Source organism: Ochotona princeps, chromosome 13 (assembly GCF_030435755.1).
Source record: "Ochotona princeps isolate mOchPri1 chromosome 13, mOchPri1.hap1, whole genome shotgun sequence".
NCBI lineage: Eukaryota > Metazoa > Chordata > Mammalia > Lagomorpha > Ochotonidae > Ochotona > Ochotona princeps.
The window spans coordinates 45488791-45510991 of record NC_080844.1 but is presented as its reverse complement, the minus strand read 5'-3'; the positions used below and the strand labels follow the sequence as shown (position 1 = coordinate 45510991).

The window sequence follows — 22201 nt, the reverse complement described above, 5'->3', positions numbered from 1 at the left end:
TTCTGCCATCCAAGCTGTAGTGAAGTTGGTGGCAGTTGGAGGTGATAGAACCTTGGAGATGGTCCTGTTTTTTAGGAACCTTTTTTGTATCCTTGGCATTATCTCTGTTCTTTTGGTAGACCAAGACTTTGGACATTCTTGAACTTGGTAGGTACGTACTCACAGTTAATCCACTGCAAGGAGGTACAATGATTCACTAAACTTTGCCTATCAATTTAATGATCCAAGTCTATTCTGAATATACCATAATAAAAAATAGCCAATCTATATTTATCTTACCTAGAGCCATGCAAAGATCTTTTCTTATACTTCATTGAATTCTAATAACAATTCTGTGTAGGAGAGACTGTTAGTAATCTAATTACATGGGAACTTGGACAACTTAACTCAGGTAAGGTCACATGACAAGTTAAATGGCAGAGCTTGGAGTTGAAACTCCTGTTATTACTGAGCTCAAACTATTACTGCATGACATTATAAGGACTGTGTTGCTCTTTTCAAATTTCTCAACAATATATTTCATTGTATTTTTTCAGATAATGCATAAAATAATTGATCTGGGGTATGCCAAAGATGTTGATCAAGGAAGTCTGTGTACATCTTTTGTGGGAACACTGCAATATCTGGTAAGACATTATTATTTTTAAGTGTATAAGAATCTTACTCTTGTTCATGAAGGGCATGAATAAAATAACTCAGGAATAAAATATTCTTTCCATAAAGTGTTTACATTTAAAGCATTTCTCTCTTTAAGGCCCCAGAGCTCTTTGAGAATAAGCCTTACACAGCCACGGTTGACTACTGGAGCTTTGGGACCATGGTTTTTGAGTGCATTGCTGGATATAGGCCTTTTCTGCATCACCTACAGCCATTCACATGGTAAGAAATGCATGGGAATCTCGGCATGCTTAATAGGAATGACTTTTTTCCAGTTGGCTACTTATTCTTTCTTTAATGATAGAATTGCCTTTTAAGCACATGGTTGAATAAAATTAAATAGAAGGAATTCTTAATAGTGTTTGTGAAAACCGGGCCCTGCGGCGTGGCCTAGTGACTAAAGTCCTCGCCTTGAATGCGCCTGGGATCCCATATGGGCGCCGGTTCTAATCGCAGCAGCTCCACTTCCCATCCAGCTCCCTGCTTGTGGCCTGGGAAGGCAGTCCAGGAAGGCCCAGTGCATTGGGACACTGCACCCACGTGGGAGACCTAGAAGAGGTTCCTGGTTCCTGGCTTCGGATCGGCGCAGCACCGGCCATTGCGGTAGCTTGGGGAGTAAATCATCAGATGGAAGATCTTCCTCTCTGTCTCTCCTCCTCTCTATATATCTGACTTTGTAATAAAGTAAAATAAATCTTTAAAAAAAAAAAAGGAGTGTTTGTGAAAACCAAGATTTTTGTTTTGTTTTGTTTTCCATTAGGAAAGCAGAGTTAGAGTGGTCTTCATCCTGTTTCATTAATGCAAATGGCTGTAATATTTGGATTGGGCCAGGTCAAAGCCAGGAGCCAGGAACTGCATCGATATTTCCACCATGAATGGCAGGAGCTCAAGTATTTGGGCTGTCTTCTGCTACATTCCCCAAAACTGGGTTGGAATTGGAATAGTGAGGGCTTGAATTGGCGGTCATATGGGATGCTGATGTCACAGGCAGAAGCTTGACTCGTTGTCATAACTCTGGTCCTACCAATTAGTTTGTTAATTGAAATGTGCTTTATTTTTATAGGCATGAGAAAATCAAGAAGAAGGATCCAAAGTGTATATTTGCATGTGAAGAGATGACAGGAGAAGTTCGGTTTAGTAGCCATTTACCTCAACCCAATAGCCTCTGTAGGTAAGTATATTTTGACAAAGCTTGCCTCAGTTGCTCTCGGGTTAAAAAACAAAAACATAAACACAGCAGTTGTCTGCATCACTGGACCTTTCTGTAATGATGGAAAGATTCTGTGTAGTGAATGCCATTGGGCGCTTGGAACTTGCTGGTATGACCAAGGAAATGAATAAGCTGAAAATGTAAATAGCTGTTTGTGACTAGTAACCACCTTATGGGAGAGCACAGGTCTGTTAGAAACACAACTGCTGCTCTTCAGCTGACTGGCTTAGATGCCAGAAGACTTCTCAGATGAAGAAGTTAAATGGGTTTCTAACTCATCTGTTGGAGTTGCCAAATTAACAAGTTTACATGTGTGGGTTTTCAATTTTTTTTAATGGATAAATCTTATCCTTTATTATTTCATGAATTATTTTAAAGTAACTGATACTGGTAAGGTATAGCAAAAAAATTGGGCAACCTATGAAATTACTGTGTTAGCAATGCTAAAGTTGGAATGTCATGATTTCACCCTGTTTTTGTACATTTTCTAGTTTAATAGTAGAACCTATGGAAAACTGGCTACAGTTGATGCTGAATTGGGACCCTCAGCAGAGAGGGGGACCTGTTGACCTAACTTTGAAGCAGCCAAAATGTTTCATATTAATGGATCACATTCTGAATTTGAAGGTTAGTTTTACTGGAGTACTTTATAAGACCTGTGTAGAAGTTAACAAGTTTATTTGAAAAATGAGTATAAATGTCTTTCAATAATCTTTTCCTAATGTTTACTTGAAAAAGAAAATGATATTTTCATAGTTATCACATTTAAATTTTTATTTGTTTCTTTAGCTAACTTTCTCAATTTGCTTCTAAATGGTTTTTATAGATTATTCCTTTGAAAGATCTTTTGAATTTACTGCTTCCCATGAGGTGCCATTCTCATTGTAGTCTAATCATGCAGGATTTGGTTTGGTAACGAAAGTTTTTACCTGGCTTTCCTGCCTTTCCACTGTCTCTCCATCTTGTAGTCCGTGCAACATAAACTCTCCCTCTCATATTCTGAAATGCTTTTATTCTCTCTGAGAAACTAACATAGGTTTTTTGTTTTGTGTTGTTTTGTTTTGTCTGCTGAGTCACATATAAACTGATCTGCTTGGCTTTTAAGGGCTTTCCTGATGCAGATCCACTGCATCCAAGTGTATGCCTCATTCCTGCTTCTTTTAAATTAGACATCACCTCAATTGGCTTGAGCTTGCCATTGCTCCATATACTATGAAACTCTGTCCATGTTTGTGCTCTGACAGATGGTAACTTGCTCTCCAATGTTGTCGCCTACTCTGTGTACCTCCATATCTGGCATATTTTCAACTTGCCCTTTTAAAAAAAATTTATTGGGCCCGGCGGCGTGGCCTAGCGGCTTAAGTCCTCGCCTTGAAAGCCCCGGGATCCCATATGGGCGCCGGTTCTAATCCCAGCAGCTCTACTTCCCATCCAGCTCCCTGCTTGTGGCCTGGGAAAGCAGTTGAGGACGGCCCAGTGCATTGGGACACCGCACCCGTGTGGGAGACCTGGAAGAGGTTCCAGGTTCCCAGCATCGGATCGGCGCGCATCGGCCTGTTGCGGTTCACTTGTGGAGTGAATCATCGGACGGAAGATCTTCCTCTCTGTCTCTCCTCCTCTGTGTATATCTGGCTGTAATAAAATGAATAAATCTTTAAAAAAAATAATAAAATAAAAAAAATTTATTTATTTTCTACTTAAATGCATATTTACAGAGGGGAGAGACAGAAAGGTCTTCCATCCGCTGGTTCACTCCCCAAATGGCTGCAGTGGTCAGGGCTGAGTTACTTTGAAGCCAGGAGGCAGGAACTGCTTCTGGCCTGATGAGCCACTGGCCTCAACTTGCCTTTTCTTTAATAGTGTCTCCTACACAGTTTGTTGCTTAATTAAATTTTCTGTCTGTCTATTTTTCACATTCTACTCATGCGTCTCCACATAGATTGTATTCTTCAATACTGAGATTATTTTGCTGCTTTTATTGACAATATTTCTATCCTTTGCTTGGCATTCTGTAGAGCAGGACTTTTTTCATTTTCTCAGTTAATATTCACTGATAAAAATAAGAGGTATAAGTAATTCTTTTACAGGGAGTTGGATAGGAAGTGGAGCAGCCTGGGCCCAACACAGTAGCCTACTGGCAAAAGTCCTCAACTTGAACACGCTGGGATCCCATATGGGTGCCGTTTCTTATCCAGGCAGCCCCACTTCCCATCCAGCTCTCTGCTTGTGGCCCTAGAAAGTAGTCCAGGAACGCAAAAAGCCTTGGGACCCTGCACCCACATAGGAGACCCGGAAGAAATTCCTGGCTCCTGGCTCCGGATTGGCGCAGCACCGGCCGTTGTGGCCACTTGGGGAATGAATCAGCAGTTAAAAGATCTTCCTCTCTGATCTTTCTCTCTGTGTGGTCTGCCTTTCCAGTAAAAATGAATAAATCTTAAATTTTTTTAAAGATTTAGTGATGTTTTTGTTGCCCATATGGGATCCCGGCGCATTCAAGGCGAGGACTTTAGCTGCTAGGCCTCTGCACTGGGCCCAATAAATAAATCTTAATTAAGAGAGAAAAAAAAAAGGAGAAGAAGTGGAGCAGCCTGGGCTTGAACCAGTGCCCGTATGGGGTCCTGCTGCTTGCAAGGAGAAATTTAGCCAATTTGAGCTATCGCATTGGGCCCTCAGCAATCTCTTTATGTAATTTTCCTTATAATCTATCTGTATGTGGGAATAGCATCAACGTTCAACAAATGAATGAATAGAGAAATGTGGTATATACACAATTCACAATTCAATCTGAAAAACAAGATGGGGCTGGTGTTGTAGCACAACAAGTTAAACTGAAATTTACAGGGTCTCCAATCCATACCTGAGTCCCAGCTGCAGTGTTTCTGATCCAGCTCCTTACTAATGTGCTTGGGAAAGCAACTGAAGGTGGCTGAATTGCCTGGGTTCCTCCACCCATGTGGAAGACAGTGGATGGAGTCTTAGATTCCTGGCTTCAGTCTGTTCCAGACCTGGCTGTTAGGACTATTTAGGGAGTATAACAATGAGTAGACATTTTCTCTTTTTTTCTGTCTCTCTGGCTCTCCATCCCTTTCTATTGCTTTGCTTTTCAAATTAATAATTATTTAAGGGCAAAAAAAAAAAGAGAGAGAAGGAAATTCTGCCACTTGGGACATCAGATAACCTTTTTAGACATGATGCTACGTGAAATAGAAGACTCACTGAGAGAAATACTACATAATCTCACTTACATGTAGAATCTGAATAGTCAGGCTTTAGAAGCAGTGTAGAATGGTGGCTTTCAGGAGTCCTGGAGAGGGGACATGGTGCTATTGTTCAAAAAGTACAAAAATGAACTCGGAAGAAGTGATGGGTTGTTAATTCTTGAAATGTAGTCATAATTTCACAGTGTATAACAACATCAAATTGTATGTGGATACTTCAATATGTTTCTGGAAAATGGAATGAAAAGACAGGTGAAAGATAGTATGAGATAAGCATTTGACCTAGTTGTTAAGCCAGTTGTTGGGACACACACTTAGAATATCAAAGTGCCTGGGTTCAAGTTCCAACTCTTCTTCTGATTCCAGCTTCCTACTAATTAACACATGGGGAGGCACAGTTAGATCGCTGCCAGACATGTGAGTGAATTGAAGTGAACTTCAGCCTGTTGTGGGCATTTGGGGAGTGAAATAGATAGAAGTACTTTGTCTCTCTCACTGTTTCTCTGCCTTTCAAAAAAAAATAATAATGTGTACATATACAATTTAAATATGCACAGTATTTACATGTCATATGTCAAAAAGTTAAAGTGTCTCAATAAAGAGATCCAAATACCAGAAAAAAGTAAAACCCCAAAATCCTTAGACTAGGCTATGAAGAAGTTGGTAAAACCAGACTGGCTGTAAGTAAATGATGGTCCAAACCAAATCACATTCACAGCCTTGGGAAGAGGGTTAGGAAGATGTCATGTTTAATGTTATGTGCTTGAAAACATCAATTAAAATTGTGTTTTAAGGGGATCAAAAATTAAGTAGCAGCCTTGGATTAATGCTTTATTTTTGTAGTCAAGGTCTCCAGCAAAGAGAATTTTAATCATTTATATATTCTTGTCAGTGCAAGGCTAGAGACATGCGCAGGTCTTAACTTTGTAAAGGGCTGTGGAGTTAGAGAATTCAAAATCTTGTGTTCAAAAAAATGACCTCTGATTCTGTAACTATCATTGATTTTCTTGATATTGCCCCACCTAATTCACTCCAACACGTTTGACCTGCGTCAGACTACTTTTACTAAATTTTATTTAGGTCAGGGTAATAAGATCATTTTTATCTAATTTTGGACCCTTAGGTCACTGCTACGAGATTTGATTACCTTATGAGGGTAGCATTTTGTAAAAGTCTTAGGACACCTTGACTCTTCTATGAGATAATTATTTCTAGAAGCAAGATGAAGTAGATAGGAGTCAAATCTAGGATTTGTCGGTCATGTGATCCCTAATGTAAAAGTTTTAACTTCTTAGAGCTCTGGTTTCTGCTTCTGTTGAAGTAGAGACTGTGAGTCGTGGATAGCAGCGATGCCAGTGAAAGCACTTAGTTCTGGTTGGCACCAGGTGGGCACTTCTTGGATGGGATTGATTTCTACCAGGTCTATGATAATGTTTCTCAAAATAAATCAGTATTTTTTTAATTGACCTTGTGCCTTCCTGGTACTTTGAAGTTTTATTAGTTGGAATAATTTTCAGAATGTTGTTTTAATTATTATGGAAGAATATTTCACTTTGAAGAATGAGTGAACCTTCTTCAGCATAGAAATAATGCCTTTTGCTTTTATTTCCCTTTTAGCATTTTGCAGCTGAATTTTTTTATAGAACAATGATCAGTGTTTATATTTTTTCCTGTTTATACAGATAGTACACATCCTAAATATGACTTCTGCAAAGATAATCTCTTTTCTGTTACCACCTGATGAAAGTCTTCATTCACTACAGTCTCGTATTGAGCGTGAAACTGGAATAAGTACCGGTTCTCAAGAGCTGCTTTCAGAGACAGGAATTTCTTTGGATCCTCGAAAACCAGCATCTCAGTGTGTGCTAGATGGAGTTGTAAGATAATTTTAATAACTTGGATTCTGATAAGAAATCTGTATAGAGGGATTACATGGACTTTAATTTTTGATGTATCCTTGGAATCCCTTGGGGATGCATGTCTTACAACATTTTTTCTTTTGATCCTACTTTTATTATTTTTGCAAGGTTAACAATGTTGAACTGCAGTGTTTGTTTTGAGCTTATTAGACATTTTTCTTTGGTGCCAGTTTTCTCTTCTCACTTTGTTTTCCTTCTTGTATTTGAAAGTGAGAACCTTGAAATTAAACTAGCAGTCTCATAAATCTTACCAGAAGATAGAGAGGTGGTAAAATATTATTGTGGTCAGGACTTACTTTTTTTTTTTTTTTTTTCATCTTTTTATGACTGTATGGTGGTCTGTGTTAAATGCCATTTAATTCAAGTATGCAACTCAGTGATTTTTTTTTTAATTTACTGAATTGTGCAGCCATCACCGTAAATCTGTTTTAAAACCTTTCTATCTCAGTAAGATCCTTTTGACCATAAATTATTAATCTTCTTTCTGCCCACATTAGCCAAACCATAAATCCACCTTTATGAACAGAGTACAATTCTAGTCTGAACTCTTTTCTGACATTTCATACAGATGGAATAGTAATAATACGTAGTCTCTGTCTGACTTCTTTGGCACTATTTTTCGAGGTTGAAGCATGTATTCGTACTTGATTCCTTTTTGAAATTGAGTTTATGCGTTTATGCTTTTGTGTCTAATAACTTTTTCACTTCAGCCGATAGTAAAGTGTTGCTTTCCCTTCTCTTTAAAATGTGTGCTAATCCACATTGACCGTTCATTTGTGTTTTATGATAGGAAATGTGGTGCTTAGGGATTTAGAGAAATTGAAATTTATAGGAAACTAAACTGTGTTTTAATTATTTCTCTTTCAGAGAGGCTGTGATAGCTATATGGTTTATTTGTTTGATAAAAGTAAGACTGTATATGAAGGGCCATTTGCTTCCAGAAGTTTGTCTGATTGTGTAAATTATATTGGTAAGTATATATTTTCTATCTAGTAGCTGCATGTTAATATGAAGGAGTATGATTTTTACTTTTAACATAATTGGTAGAAATGGTCTTTTGGCTTTTTGTTTTGTTTGTTTTTCTCATCTCTCACACTTTATGTTTCTATATGTGGCAAAAAGTGGACTTACATAGTACGGGAGGGGAAATGGTAGATTTTTAAACCTCTACTAGATTCCTTACTTAGGAGAAGACTTGATTTCCTGATGACAGGAGGTGGAAGTTCTATTGCCAGGTGAAACCTACTTGTAACTTGTCCCTTCATTTTCTAAGCATGTTCAGGTATTTGTTTTACTTTATCCTGTGAATACTGCTTAATGTTCAAATATTTTAATTTATCATGTGGAAAGCACTCTTTAGAAGAAATTGTTTAATCAGTTCATGTCTACACAAACTAAAATCAAATAAAATAGTAAAATGAAGAACAAATTTGGACATAGGGAACTAAAAATATGTCATTGTTCCACTTATCACATTTTTGTTTCCTTTGCAAATGAAATGCACATACTGGGTAATTTGGTAATTTTTTTGTGAATATTCCTGTGTAATTCACAATCAAGGTGTTGCTTTTCATATCTCAGAAAGTGTCTTCATGTCCCTTTGCAGTCAGTAGTCCTCCCACATTTACATATTTATTTTTGTTCTGTATATTTAACGTTTTTAGGTATTTATTTTAATTTTATTTGAAAGAGAGATGGAAAGACAAATGGCAAGCGATCTTCCTCCCTTGGGTTACTCCCAAGACTCCTGCAATATCCAGGTCAGGGCCAGGCTGAAGCCAGTAGCCCAAAACTCCATGCAGGTCTCCCATGTGGGTGACAGGAACCCAAAGTACTTACATGATGTTGCTATTCCCCATCCTGGGAGGCAGCAAACAACTTAGATCAGAAGTGAAGTAGCAGATACCTGAATCAGGCATAATGATATGGGATGCAGGTGTTCCACATTGGCCTTGACAGCTGCACCAAATACCCACAGCTCCCTGCAGTTTTCATTTAATTCCTTCCTTACACAGTGTTTCCACTAATACTAACATCATACATTAGTACGGTACATTTGTAAATGTCATTGTTAGCTGAACTCCATGCTTTTTTTTGTATTTTCTTAGCTTCATCTGATGTCGTTTTTTAATCCTAAAATACCATCTAGATGTCCTATCTCCTTAGGTTCCCTCTGAGCTGTAACAGTTTGTCAGTCTTTCAAAAGAACTCTTTGGGGGTTACAGGTGCTCTAAAAATCTTCCAAAGTATCTCATCTTCTTCTCTTGCCTACAGTACAGGACAGCAAAATACAACTTCCAATTATACAGCTCCGTAAAGTATGGGCTGAAGCTGTGCACTATGTGTCTGGGCTGAAGGAGGATTACAGCAGGCTTTTCCAAGGTCAAAGAGCAGCAATGTAAGTAGATTCTGTACTCTGTAAGCACAATATCGTGTTCACTATGTGCTCAGGAATTAATCTTGCCAGTTTTCACCAGTCAGTATTGCATGCAATATTAACATATTGGGCCAATTTGAAATGTAACATTCAGATCAGATTTGTAGAATTCTAAAAGACTGGAATAATCCAGTAGTAATGGCCTGAGAATAGTTGTTTCTGAACAGTTCTATTGTAAGATTGTTTATTATAGACTGTCACAGACAGGAGGTTTTAAGAGACCAACTGTTTCTCAGAGCTTGATAATAGATACTTGGACTTTGGGACTTGGACTCTGGCAGTTTAAGCTTTTAAATTGTTTATTGTTTATGAATGCTAATATAGTATAAAACTTTTTCCCTTTTGCTATGGTTTAGGTTAAGTCTTCTTAGATATAATGCTAACTTGACAAAAATGAAAAACACTTTAATCTCAGCGTCACAGCAACTGAAAGCTAAATTGGAATTTTTTCACAAAAGCATTCAGCTTGACTTGGAGAGATACAGTGAGCAGATGACATACGGGATATGTAAGTGTTGGATAATGTGTCTTAAAGAAATCTCTAGTCTCTTCAAGCCGTCTGCTGTTTTGTCTTCCTGACTCAAAGACAGTTTCGTTTACATGTATATTAGAACAGAAGCCAGGATCATCATAAACCATGTCTTTTTTAAATGTTAGCTCTTTTTAAAAATCTTTTTTGATTAACTGAAATTACTTGGCTCCAGAAATGTTGTCTATTATAGAAACAAATTTTTTGTAAAGATTTATTTACTTTTATTACAAAGTCAGATATATAGAGAGGAGGAGAGTCAGAGAGAAAGATCTTCCGTCCGATGATTCACTCCCCAAGTGAGCCGCAGCGGCCGGTGCGCCCCGAATCGAAGCCAGGATCCAGGAACCTCCTCCAGGTCTCCCACACGGGCGCAGGGTCCCAAGGCTTTGGGCCATCCTCGATTGCTTTTCCAGGCCACAAGCAGGGAGCTGGATGGGAAGTGGAGCTGCCGGGATTAGAACCGGCGCCCATATGGGATCCCGGGGAATTCAAGGCGAGGACTTTAGCTGCTAGGTCACGCCGCCAGGCCCTATAGAAACAATTTAAGAGTCTGAATTTCTAGTCTCACTTTTTAACTGGTGCAAAATCTATCCTGGGATGATTTCTCAGGCAGTATTTGTGTTGCTTCAGAATTCTAATTCCGAATTTCAAAATTCTAATGCCGAAATCCTGCCCCTCCCACGCAACCCGCCCAGCAGTGTGGTTGTGTTATAGAGTGAGACCTTTGAGAAGTGATTGGGTCCTCAGTGTAGAGCCCTCATGTGTGAGTTAAGTCACTTACAACAGAAATCTGAGTGAGACCTTTATGTTTCCTGTCATGTGAGGACATAGCGAGAAGATAGCCACGTATGGACTGAAAAGCAGGCCCTTAGCAGACACCAAAGCTGCAGCATCTTGATCTGTACTTCCCAGCCCCCAGAACTGTGAGAAATTAAAAATTGTTTATGATTTTTAAACTTTTTTTTTTTTTAAGATTTATTTATTTTTATTGGGAAGTCAGATATACAGAGAGGAGGAAAGACAGAGAGGAAGATATTCCGTCCCATGATTCATTTCCCAAGTGACTGCAATAGCTGGTGCTGCGCTGATCGGAAACCAAGAGCCAGAAATTTGCTCTAGGTCTCCCACGTGGGTGCAGGGTCCCAAGGCTTTGCCACTGCTTTCCCAGGCCACAAGCAGGGAGCTGGATGGGAAGCAGAGCAGCCGGGCTTAGAACCGGCGTCCGTATGGGATCCCAGCACGTTCAAGGCGAGGACTTTAACTGCTAGGCCACCACGCCGGACCCCCCCTTTTTTTTAATGACAGCCCAACTAGTCCAGTATAGCCAGGGAAATTTAAGTTTTGTATCTATCTTATAATTCCAAGATTAGCTTTCTTTTCCAGTCACCTACAATAGACTCCTTCATTTTTTATTGAATACAGTATATGTTCTCATTATTGGACTACAGGCATTTCTCCTATAGGTGTACAAGAAAAGTGAAAAGGAGCTAAAAATCAAATAACCACCAGCATTCTTGTTTCCTTTCATAAAATAAGTCTTTTTTTTGTTTAGGAAACAGATACTATTTGTATACTTGTCCTTAGCAAGGTAATGGTACCTCAGAATAAAGGATGAACAGTATCCAGTTACAGTGGTGAAAAAAATTACTTTCCAGAGATGGTTTTATAATTGATGTTTTATTTCCGATTATTCATTATATCCGTTCTGATGAATGACAAAGCATAAATATTTCATTGAACTTGCTTTGACTTGTCACAAGATTACTATATAACTGTTAAAAATATGAGATGATATATATGTGCTGATATTAAAAAAAATCACTTGGGCTTTTTAAAGTGATTTTTTTAAGTTGTAGAAAATAATAAAGAATAAATATTGTCTCACTTGTGAAGGAATAGGGTATGTCTATGTGAAGATCATAATAGTAAGTAAGATCCCTTAGCATGGATAGTAGAAGGGAAGAAGAGTCTGTTCCCTCTATATTCTTTTATAGTGTTTGACTTAAAAATTATATTCATATATTAATTTGAGAGAAAACCATCTGCATTGGTTTCCCAGTGCTTCCTCAACAAACTGTTATAACTGGAGACATTAAAGTAACAGAAATTTGGGAAGCTGGACTGTCTGGCATTGTCTCTACCAGCAATATTGGGGCACACTTAAATAACAGACTGATGGAATCATGACTCCCTATAAAGGACTATACTACTGTAGCAACATGGGCAAAATCTGTCAGGAGGGTGGGAGTTGGAGTGTGGGGGGGAAGATCCCAGTCTCCACAAAATTGCACCATAAAATTCAAAATTTAAAAAATAACAAATTTGGGCCCGGCGGCGTGGCCTAGGGCTAAAGTCCTCGCCTTGAAAGCCCAGGATCCCATATGGGCGCCGGTTCTAATCCCGGCAGCCCCACTTCCCATCCAGTTCCCTGCTTGTGGCCTGGGAAAGCAGTGGAGGACGACCCAAAGCATTGGGACTCTGCACCGTGTGGGAGACCCAGAAGAAGTTCCTGGATGCTGGCTTCAGATCGGCGCAGCACTGGCCGTTGCGCTCACTTGGGGAGTGAATCATCGGACGGAAGATCTTTCTCACTGTTTCTGCTCCTCTATGTATATCTGACTTTCCAATAAAAATTAAAAAATAAATCTTTAAAAAAAAAAAAGGTAACAAATTTGTTGTCTCACAGTTGGGAAGCTAAATGTCTAATTCAAGGTACCAGTGAGGCCTTTATCCCTGTGAAACTTACAGGAAAGAATCTTATTTTGCAATCTGCTAGTCTCTTAGGGTTTGCCAACAGTCCTTGGCTCTCCTTGGCTTGTAGCTGCAGCTGCTTTCATTGTCATATGGTGTTCTACCTGTATGTAATCAAAGTGAATTAAGTGTCTACCCTACTTTAATGTCAGTGTTAATGTTGCCAGCTTATACCTGTAATAACTGTTTCCAAAAAGGTCACAATCTGAAGTACTAGAAGTTAAGTCTTCAACGTATCTTTTTGGGGAACAAATCCTAACACATCTTTGTTGGTATGGCAAGGAAACAGGTAGACCAGTATTTAAGTTTGTAACTATTTTTGAAATAACTAATTTAGACTTTTATTTTAAGCTTCAGAAAAAATGCTAAAAGCATGGAAAGAAATGGAAGAAAAGGCTATCCACTATGCTGAGGTAAAAAAAAAAATCACTGAATTCATTCTGTATGCTTATTAATGCTTGATGTCTCCCTTGGAAATTATCTTTGATTTTAGTATATAAAGAATATTTTTCTTGTCATTCCTGAATTTCAAACAAGTATCTAATAGATGATTTGTGTTTTTAGACATAGGTGCCATAATGGATAAAAGTAATGGCTGTGAGCAATTTCCTTAGCCTCTCAATGTCCTCTACTGGGGGTAGAGATTAGGTGGAGTCAGTTAAATGCCATTGATTATTTCTGATTGGTTTAGTTTCGGATGGCTGCACATTCTGGTCTACTTGACACAGTCCAGTTTATATCTTATATCTCATACTTACCAGAAGTACTCGTATCAGTCTTAAAATTATGTTAGTAATAACAGTGATTTTCATGACTGCTTTATCTGTCTTGTTAGTGACATTTCTTTTATGTTTCTCCAGAGGAAAAAGTAAATGCTAGTAGCTTGCTGTTATTAGGAGAGGAAAGCAAGAAGTATAGAATAAGTATGTCCCCATTACTTCTTGGCCTTTTGGCTAAGATCAAATGTAGAATAAGAATGTCATTATGTGAAAAATTAAGTGTCACAAGAAAAAAAACCTTAACATAATCTGTGTTTTATAGTAAATGATTGCATTCTATATCCTGTCACTTTCTACATTTCCATCGTATCCTAGGTTGGTGTCATTGGATACCTAGAGGATCAGATTATGTCCCTGCACACTGAAATCATGGAGCTACAGAAGAGCCCCTATGGAAGACGTCAGGGAGACTTGATGGAATCTCTGTAAATATTGCCTATGTTGCTTGTCTTGTTAGCTGTAATGTTTTTACATTTTATTTAACATGCAGAGAGACAAAAAGAGACAATTCTTCCTTTTGCCAGTTTCCTCCCCAAATGTACATAGTAGCTGAGGCTAGGCCAGGCTGAAGTCAAGAACCTGGAGCTAAATTTTAGTCTCCCCTACACGAATGGCAAAGATGCAACTACTTGAGCCATCATCACTTGTGCCTTTCCAGGGTGCTGGAAGCTGGATTGGAAGCTTAAGCTAAGGTGGGACTCAAATCCCCCTCTCTGATATGGTATATGAGGAACCAAGTTAGAGGCAGAGCAGCTGGGACCTTAACCCGCACTCTGATGTGGATCTTAGTGTTGCAAGTAGCAACTTACCTTACTGCTCCAGAAAATCAATTCCTTTAGCTTTCAAAGCTTCTTTTTCATGTGAGTGAAAAAAAAGTTGAAGCACATCTAAGCTACAAACTATTTTCATATTTACTGTATTTCTGGTCCAAGATATTACTTCCTAAATGAATTTCTATAATCACAAGCCAACATTTTTGTCTATTTAAATATTTCTGTTGCTGGAGCTGGCATTGTGGCATAGTCAGTTAAGGTGTCTCCTGTGAGGCTGGCATCCCATATGGGCTCTGATTGATGTCTTAGCTATTGCACTTTTGACCCAGCTCCCTGCTAATTCCCCTGGCAAGGCAGAGGCAAGTGACCGAGATCTGTGGGCCCCTGAACCATGTAGGAGACTACAAGAAGTTCCTGGCTTTTGGTTTTGGTTTGCCCTCCCCTACCTATTGTGACCATTTGGGAATTAGACCAGTCGAAGAGCAATCTCTTTTTTTTTCTCTTTCTGTAACTACCTTTCCAATAATAAAATCTTTTAATAATTTTCTCTACAAAGATGTTATATTTGTGGTGATAGAATAAAGCAGTAATGAGGTATGCTAAATTTAGCATTTTAAGAACTTAACTAATTCTTGTTTATTACTCAGTAAAATGCATTCTAAAATATTCATTGACATTATATACTTTAAAATGGGATCATTACACAAAAACCAAAATTGTTCAAGTTGTGGCTTATTGGAGTCATTAAGTTACTGTCACAAATGGAAGCATGTTTTCCCTTTTGCAGAGAACAGCGTGCCATTGATTTATATAAGCAGTTAAAGCACAGACCTGCAGGTAAGACACTTATTTGTTAATATTTTGAAATATTTTGGGAAACTGTCAACAAAGAACAAATTTGTGATATTTCAAGTTTTAAAATTTTACATCTTTAAAAGCCTTTAGAATAAATCCCAGTTTGGGTATTGCCATTGGAACATTTATGGTATGTGCCACAGCTTTAAATGTATGAGAATTTTAGTGATTTGAAAGGGAAGTAATAAGTTTAAAAAGAATTTGATATATGAGATTGAGGTGTGTATTGATTAGAGTTAGAGGGAAGGCCCTTGTTCTAGGCCAAAGTAGTTTACTTTGAAAAGGATGCCTTCTGGGCTGGTGGTGTAACATAGCAGGTAGAGTCTCACTGCCTGGCATGCTGTCATCTCATCGGTACTGGTTCAAGTCCCAGCTGCTCCATTTCCAATCCAGCTCCCTGCTAATGGCTGGGAAACACAACACAAAGTGGCCCAAGTGTTCAAGTCCCTGCTGCAACGTAAGAGACACTGATGAAGCTCCTGGCTCCTGGCTCCTGGCTTTGGCCTAGGCTAATGCTGTCTGTTGCAAACTCTCTGTTTCCCAATCCAGTGCTCTTTGTAGATCATATTTAGCAGATATTCAACAGAAATTGTTTTGCAAATGAAACAAGAAGTCAGTTAAAAGATATATTTATATGAAAGAATAGAGAGACAGAAACAGAGACATCTTCAGTCTCCTCTGTACTCCCCAGGTGGCAAGATATTACTAACTAAAAATTTGTTTAAAAGCTTATTGAATAAAAGTAAAATATATGTCTTTAATACTCATTAGACATTATACATTAACTTTAAAATATGTGTATCCACCCACTGGAATCTGTGAGCTTCCCCAAAATGACTTTTCTTGTGGGATCAGTGACAATATCAAAGATTTGTAGAACTGTCGAATAATTCCAGTTTATTCACTTTTTTTCCTTTGCATAAATATCTCTTAAAACTTTTGTTAATTCCTGAAAAACCCTGTGTGGAGCTCAAGACATTTTGAATCTTGGGAACTGCTTATGTAGATTGTTCTTTTGGGTGGGAGTTTGGGGGAGGGAATCCCAGCCTATATAAAAATGTACCACATAATTCAAAATTCAAAATAAAAATATTTTAAAGAAATAAAAAAAAAATAGATTGTTCTTTTTGGAAGCTAGGCTGTTAGGGCCCGGCACAATAGCATAGTGGTTAATGTCCTCACCTTGCATGTGCCAGGATCCCATATGGGTTCTGGTTCTAATCCTGGCGGTCCCGCTTTCCCATCCAGCTCCCTGCTTGTAGCCTGGGAAAGCAGTCTAGGATGGCCCAAAGTCTTGGGACCCTGCACCCGCATAGGAGACCCGAAAGAGCTCCTAGCTCCCGGTTTTGGATTGCACAGCACCGGCCGTTGCGCTCACTTGGGGAATGAACCATCGGATGGAAGATCTTCCTCTCTGTCTCTCCTCCTCTCTATATATCTGATTTTGCAATAAAAATAAATAAATCTTTGAAAAAAGAAGAAGAAGCTAGGCTGTTAAAGAAAGAAGAGAAATGAAAGAATATAGACTCAAAGGGGGTCAGTTTTCAGAAGGGGCAGATGAGTATGTTTACATGCTTGGGACCAAAAACCAATGGTCTCTGAATAATCTGAAAGTTGACTCCAGAAATTAGTAGGAGGGGTTAGCCCTACTGCCCTTGATACTGTAGGGAAAAAGGGCATGGATACAGATTATTTTGTGGCAGAACAGATTACAAGGTCACGATTCTGCTGTGTTTGGCTGCTATCCTGAAGCAGGAAGTGAGGTTAATTGTGTAATGGAAGATGTGATGACCTCCATTGTGGATTTGAGAAATGTACTAAAATTAAAAAGCTAGTGAGTGCAGTGGAAGATGTTGCTGATCAGGAACATATATCAAGAATCTAGAGTAGAGTGAAATCTGATAGTTGTTGTGATGATAGAGTGAACAAATTCCTTTGTTTTCCCCTTTAATCATTATTCATGTCTTCATTGAGTCAGAATTGCAGGTGAATGTGTACAAAATTAAAATGTACTGATCCAGTCAGGAACTTTGCAGTAACCCAGTCAGCATGTCAGCAGAATGAATTTACTATGCAGATAGTCTCTTTGAACTGACAGTCACCTTGACTGGTTAAGACAAGTTTTTGTCTATCATTAAGGCTTATATAATCACACTTGGTATATGGTCTCTGGTGTATTTTCTAGCTTATAGTTGAAACTTTTACTTAATTGAAAATTGTGTGCTTGGCATAATAGCCTAGCGGTTAAAGTCCTCACCTTGCACATGCTGGGATTCCATATGGGCGCCCATTCTAATCCTGGTGGCCCTGCTTCCCATCCAGCTCCCTGCTTGTGGCCTGGGAAAGCAGTCGAGGACGGCCCAATGCCTTGGGATCTGGCACCTGTGTGGGAGACTGGGGGAGGCTCCTGGCTTCTGGCTTTGGATTGGCTCAGTTCTGGTCGCTGTGGCCGCTTGGGGAGTGAATCAATGGACAGAAGGTGTTCCTCTCTGTCCTCCTCTCTGTATAACTGCTTTTTCAATAAAAATAAATAAGTATTAAAAAAAAGAAAATAGTGAAAACCAACTTCCTTATTTTTCCCATTGTAGAAGGCTGAAGTTCTGTGGTCTTCGATCATCTAAAAAAGCTAGTTATATGAGAAAGCTTTGGGGCTTGGTATGTGGAATATAGGAAGGAATGTTTGGAGAAGAGCAGTTTGGGAGCCTCATCTCTGGTTTGTAGTGGTGGAAAAGTGAGAGATGTATGGGGAGTAAAGTTGAGTTATGGAGAAAATCTTTGAGGTTATAACGTAAGATAGCTTCCCCCCCTCCCCTAAGATTTATTTATTTGAAAGGCAGAGTTACCGAGAGAAAAGGAGGGAGGGATGGGGGGAGTGCCAGCTCTTCCATCTGCTAGTTCACCCCTATTGGCTGCAGTGGGCCAGGCTGAAGCCAGAAACCTTGATCGTCATCCAGGTCTCTCACGTGGGTGGCAGGAGCTGAAGCCGGGGGCCATCGCCTGCTGACTTCCTAGATACATTAGTAGGGAGCTGGGTTGGAAGTGAAGCTGCCAAGACAATATTCTCTCCTGTTGTAGGTGTAGCTTAACTCAGTGCATCGCAATGCCAGCCCCAGGTCACAGCTTTCTTAACTTCCTTTGATATTCCTCCCATAGTTTTTGCTTTGGTAAAATGGGGGTTACCACAGTAACCTGATTATAGGACTGCTTTGAGAATCAAAAGAAAAAATTATGAGTAAGTAATAATAATAATATTCTTGCATTCAGGTGTAATTGTTCATGGAAAATACTAGCATGATACACATAAGCAATTTTCAGCTCTTTTAAACTTAGGTAGTATTTTGTGAATGATTAATGTTATTTTTTTTTTAACTAAAGTAACATCTAAAATTGTAAAATTTTTGGTGGCTCACAGCAATCCAATTTGAAGATATCTATTATCTACCACTGGCTTTAAGATGTCATACTACCAGGGCTGGCACTAGAGCATGGCAGGTTAAACTGCCACCTGCACCGCCAGCATCCCACAAACGTGCTGGTTAGAGTCCTGGCTATTCCACTTCTGATCCAGTTCCAATCTAGTGTGCCTAAAAAAGCAGTGGAAGATGGTCCAAATACTTGTACTTTGCAAGACCCACAAATGAAGTTCCTATTTAAAAATAAAAAAAGTTATGGGTCTGGTATGGTAGCCTAGTGGCTAAAGTCCTCACCTTGAACATGCTGGGATCCTATATGGGCATCAGTTCATATCCTGGCAGCCCTGCTTCCCATCCATCTCCCAGCTTGTGGCCTGGGAAAGCGTTTGAGAACAGCCCAAGGTCTTGGGACCCTGTTTATGCGTTGGAGAGCCCGAAGAAGTTCCTGGCTCCTGGCTCCTGGCTTTAGATCATCTCAGCTCCAGCTGTTGTAGCCCTTGGGGAGTGAATCAGTGGATGGAAGATCTTCTTCTCTGTCTCTCCTCTTTTTCTGTATATCTGACTTTCCAGTAATAATAAATCTCTTTTTTTTTAAGATTTATTTACTTTTATTGCAAAGTCAGATGTACAGAGAGGAGGAGAGACAGAGAGGAAGATCTTCCGTTCGATGATTCACTCCCCAAGTGACCACAATAGCCGGTGCTGTGCTGATCCGAAGCTGGGAACCAGGAACCTCTTACGGGTCTCCCACGCGGGTGCAGGGTCCCAATGCTTTGGGCCATCCTCGACTGCTTTCCCAGGCCACAAGCAGGGAGCTGGATGGGAAGTGGGGCTGCCGGGATTAGAACCGGCGCCCATACGGGATCCCGGCACATTCAAGGCAGGACTTTAGCTGCTAGGCCACGCCGCTGGGCCCTAAATAAATGTTAAAAAAAAAAATAAGTTGTTCTACCTCAGACCTCAGACTGAATGTTTAGTGTGTCTACTGATCCCTTTATTTATGCCATCAGATTTCATTTAAGACAGCTTTTGTCGAGGTTTTTTGTGGTCTTTGAGCAAATGAATAAAAATTTTAAGTAGTAGTTTGGGGACGTTAAAATTGGATGAATGTCCTGTGTTCCTAAGTAAGTGATGTTAATCATCCAAGAAAAATTAGTCTGTTGACCAGAGGCTGAATATGCATGTGGAGTTTGGATTAGGGTGAGTTAAAAATAGGCAAACGTGTTCTCATGCACAGGTCACTAATGTCTTGGAAGCTACAGGAATAGATTTTTAGGTGTGTGCTTTAAACACACACACAATCATAGCTTAATTACTTTTTAAATTTTATTTTTATTTGAAAGGCAGAGTTGCAGAAAGAGAAAGGCAAATCTTCCATCTGCTGATTCACTGAATCACTACCCAAATGACAGCAGTGGCCAGAGCTGGGCCAGTCCAGAGCCAGGAACCAGGAGCTTCTTCCAGGTCTCCCACATGGATACAGGGGCCTGAGTACTTGAGTCGTCTTCCTCTGCTTTCCAAGGCCATTGGCAGGGGCCTGGATCCAAAGCGAAGCCACCAGGACTCAAGCTGATGCTGCAAGTGGAGGCTTAACTTGTTACACCACAGTGCCCGACTCTAGTTTTGTTCTTTGATATATAGTTAGAATTAATTTTGGATAATTTTAAAATAATCTGTCTTAACCTAGTTCTTAATATAGATGAAGATAGTTATTAAGATTTTCAGCAGTTTTTTGTTTGTTGGCTAGTATGTTTAATGCAGAAGAAAATTTACATATGCTGACTAAAGTGTTTTATAGATCACTCTTACAGCGACAGCACAGAGATGGTGAAGATAATTGTGCATACTGTGCAAAGTCAGGATCGAGTTCTCAAGGAGCTATTTGGCCACCTAAGGTAGAAAAATCATTTATTTTCTAGTGTAAAACCAATAAAGCTAGAATATTTTATCATGTTCCTTTAAAAACATAATACCTTCATTGGTAAATATCCTAGGCTCAGGAATCCTGAGTTCTAGCAGTATTTTGGGTAGCATACCAATGATGCATACATAGATTTTTTCAATGTTTTGTTAATATGCATTGCTTTGGGGATCAGTCATCAAATCCCATGCTAATTATGGCTAATTTCTGTAGTTCTGAGTTTGGGAGTGAAATATGAAGTATAATAGTCTTTGTGCTTGTGTAAGTTATCTGACACTGATTTAATTTCTCTAGCAAGTTGTTGGGCTGTAAGCAGAAGATTATTGATCTACTCCCCAAAGTGGAAGTGGCCCTCAGTAACATCAAAGAAGCTGACAATACTGTCATGTTTATGCAGGGAAAGAGGCAGAAAGAAATATGGCATCTCCTTAAAATTGCATGTGTAAGTAATTTAAGAGTTATTTAAAGTGCCATTGAGTGGATGTTCCCGGCAAAAGGGATTTTTCTCAGCATGAGCTGGAGCCTCTTAAAGGTAGATTTTGTTGTGGGTTGAGTTTCACGTTCCTTTCTTGGTGTCTTGCCTAGTAGTTGAGATGCAAGGACAGTGGTAGTAGGATAACATCTTGCATTTCAACTACCACTGTCCTTCTCAATTCTCCTGTCTTCCTGCTCTTTCCAGCTCTGGACCACTGAGTTCAAGAAACCTGTCCTTTGTTTCCTTGGGTTCCTCCACACCCACTGAAGTAGTATTAGAGGGGCAGATACATTTTGCTTCAGTCAGTGAAAGACACCATGGGGCCGGCATTGTGGTGGTGCAGATAAACCCACCACCTGCGTTGCCAGCATCCAATATGGCACCTATTTGAAGCTCCACTTCCGATCCTTCCTCCTATTAACGCACCTCAGAAAAAAAGAACAGAGACCCAGACAAAGTTCCTGCTCCTGGCTTCAAAGCATCCAACTGCAGCCCTTGTCACCATTTGGAGAATGAATCAGCAGATGGAAGATCTCTCTCTCTCTCCATCTCTCTTTCTTTTTCTCTGTAATTCTACCTTTCAAATTAATAAATGAATCTTTTTTTAACTGAATATAGTTTGATAAATACTCCATGTGTATATAAGTGGGGAAATAATTTAAGACTGAGGAATATAGTAAGAAATTGTGTGAATCAATGGAAGTGCTTGCTTCTAATCTCTTGGTTTTATTTTTCTTCTCTGTTCAGACCCAGAGTTCTGCTCGATCTCTTGTAGGATCCAGTTTAGAGGGTACAGTAACCCCTCAGGCATCAGCCTGGATTCCCCCGACTTCAGCACAACGTGAACATCCTCTGTCATGCGTGGTAACTCCTCAGGATGGGTGGGTTCACTTTGTAACAATAGAGTTGTATTGCCAGAGCCGTGGTGGGAAGGAAGCTGTAAAGGGAGATGTTTAGGGTGGTCCTCAGTGCCTGCAGACTGAGTTGAATGTCCCTTGTAATGATCTTGGGTAATTTATTTGACTTCATAAATGTTCATATTCTTTACCTGTAAAATGAGAATGTCTGTAAGTACTCTTCTGAAAGTTCATTTGAGGTATATGGGAAGAAAATATTCAGCCAATGTTAATTATTTTAAGCTCAGTCCAAGTTTTAAGTTTTTTCTCTGTTACTGGCTTATCAATTTATTTTATCAAAACCTATTCCTTTCTTTGTCATTTATCTCTGTAAGAAAGTATGCTGCTTTTTGCATTTATCATTT

General features: G+C 39.3%; 1 protein-coding gene across 4 annotated transcripts in view; it reads left to right on the top strand.

Moving 5' to 3' along the window:
• Positions 1–22201, top strand: part of CHUK (component of inhibitor of nuclear factor kappa B kinase complex) — a 36263-nt gene that overhangs the window by 10289 nt on the left and 3773 nt on the right. For 2 of the 4 annotated variants that reach the window (XR_009246461.1, XM_058671122.1), the window contains exons 6-19: positions 537–626; positions 755–879; positions 1721–1828; positions 2359–2494; positions 6768–6962; positions 7872–7974; positions 9279–9402; positions 9798–9949; positions 13076–13137; positions 13819–13928; positions 15064–15113; positions 20343–20439; positions 20760–20907; positions 21688–21804. Coding sequence is in view for 2 of the 4 variants with exons in the window: in XM_058671122.1 (XP_058527105.1) it covers positions 537–626; positions 755–879; positions 1721–1828; positions 2359–2494; positions 6768–6962; positions 7872–7974; positions 9279–9402; positions 9798–9949; positions 13076–13137; positions 13819–13928; positions 15064–15113; positions 20343–20439; positions 20760–20907; positions 21688–21804 (1617 nt within the window). In the remaining 2 variants the exon portion in view is untranslated. Of the gene's footprint in view, positions 1–536; positions 627–754; positions 880–1720; positions 1829–2358; positions 2495–6767; positions 6963–7871; positions 7975–9278; positions 9403–9797; positions 9950–13075; positions 13138–13818; positions 13929–15063; positions 15114–20342; positions 20440–20759; positions 20908–21687; positions 21822–22201 lie in introns of all 4 variants that reach the window. The other 2 variants (XR_009246460.1, XM_058671121.1) reach the window with 1 other exon arrangement.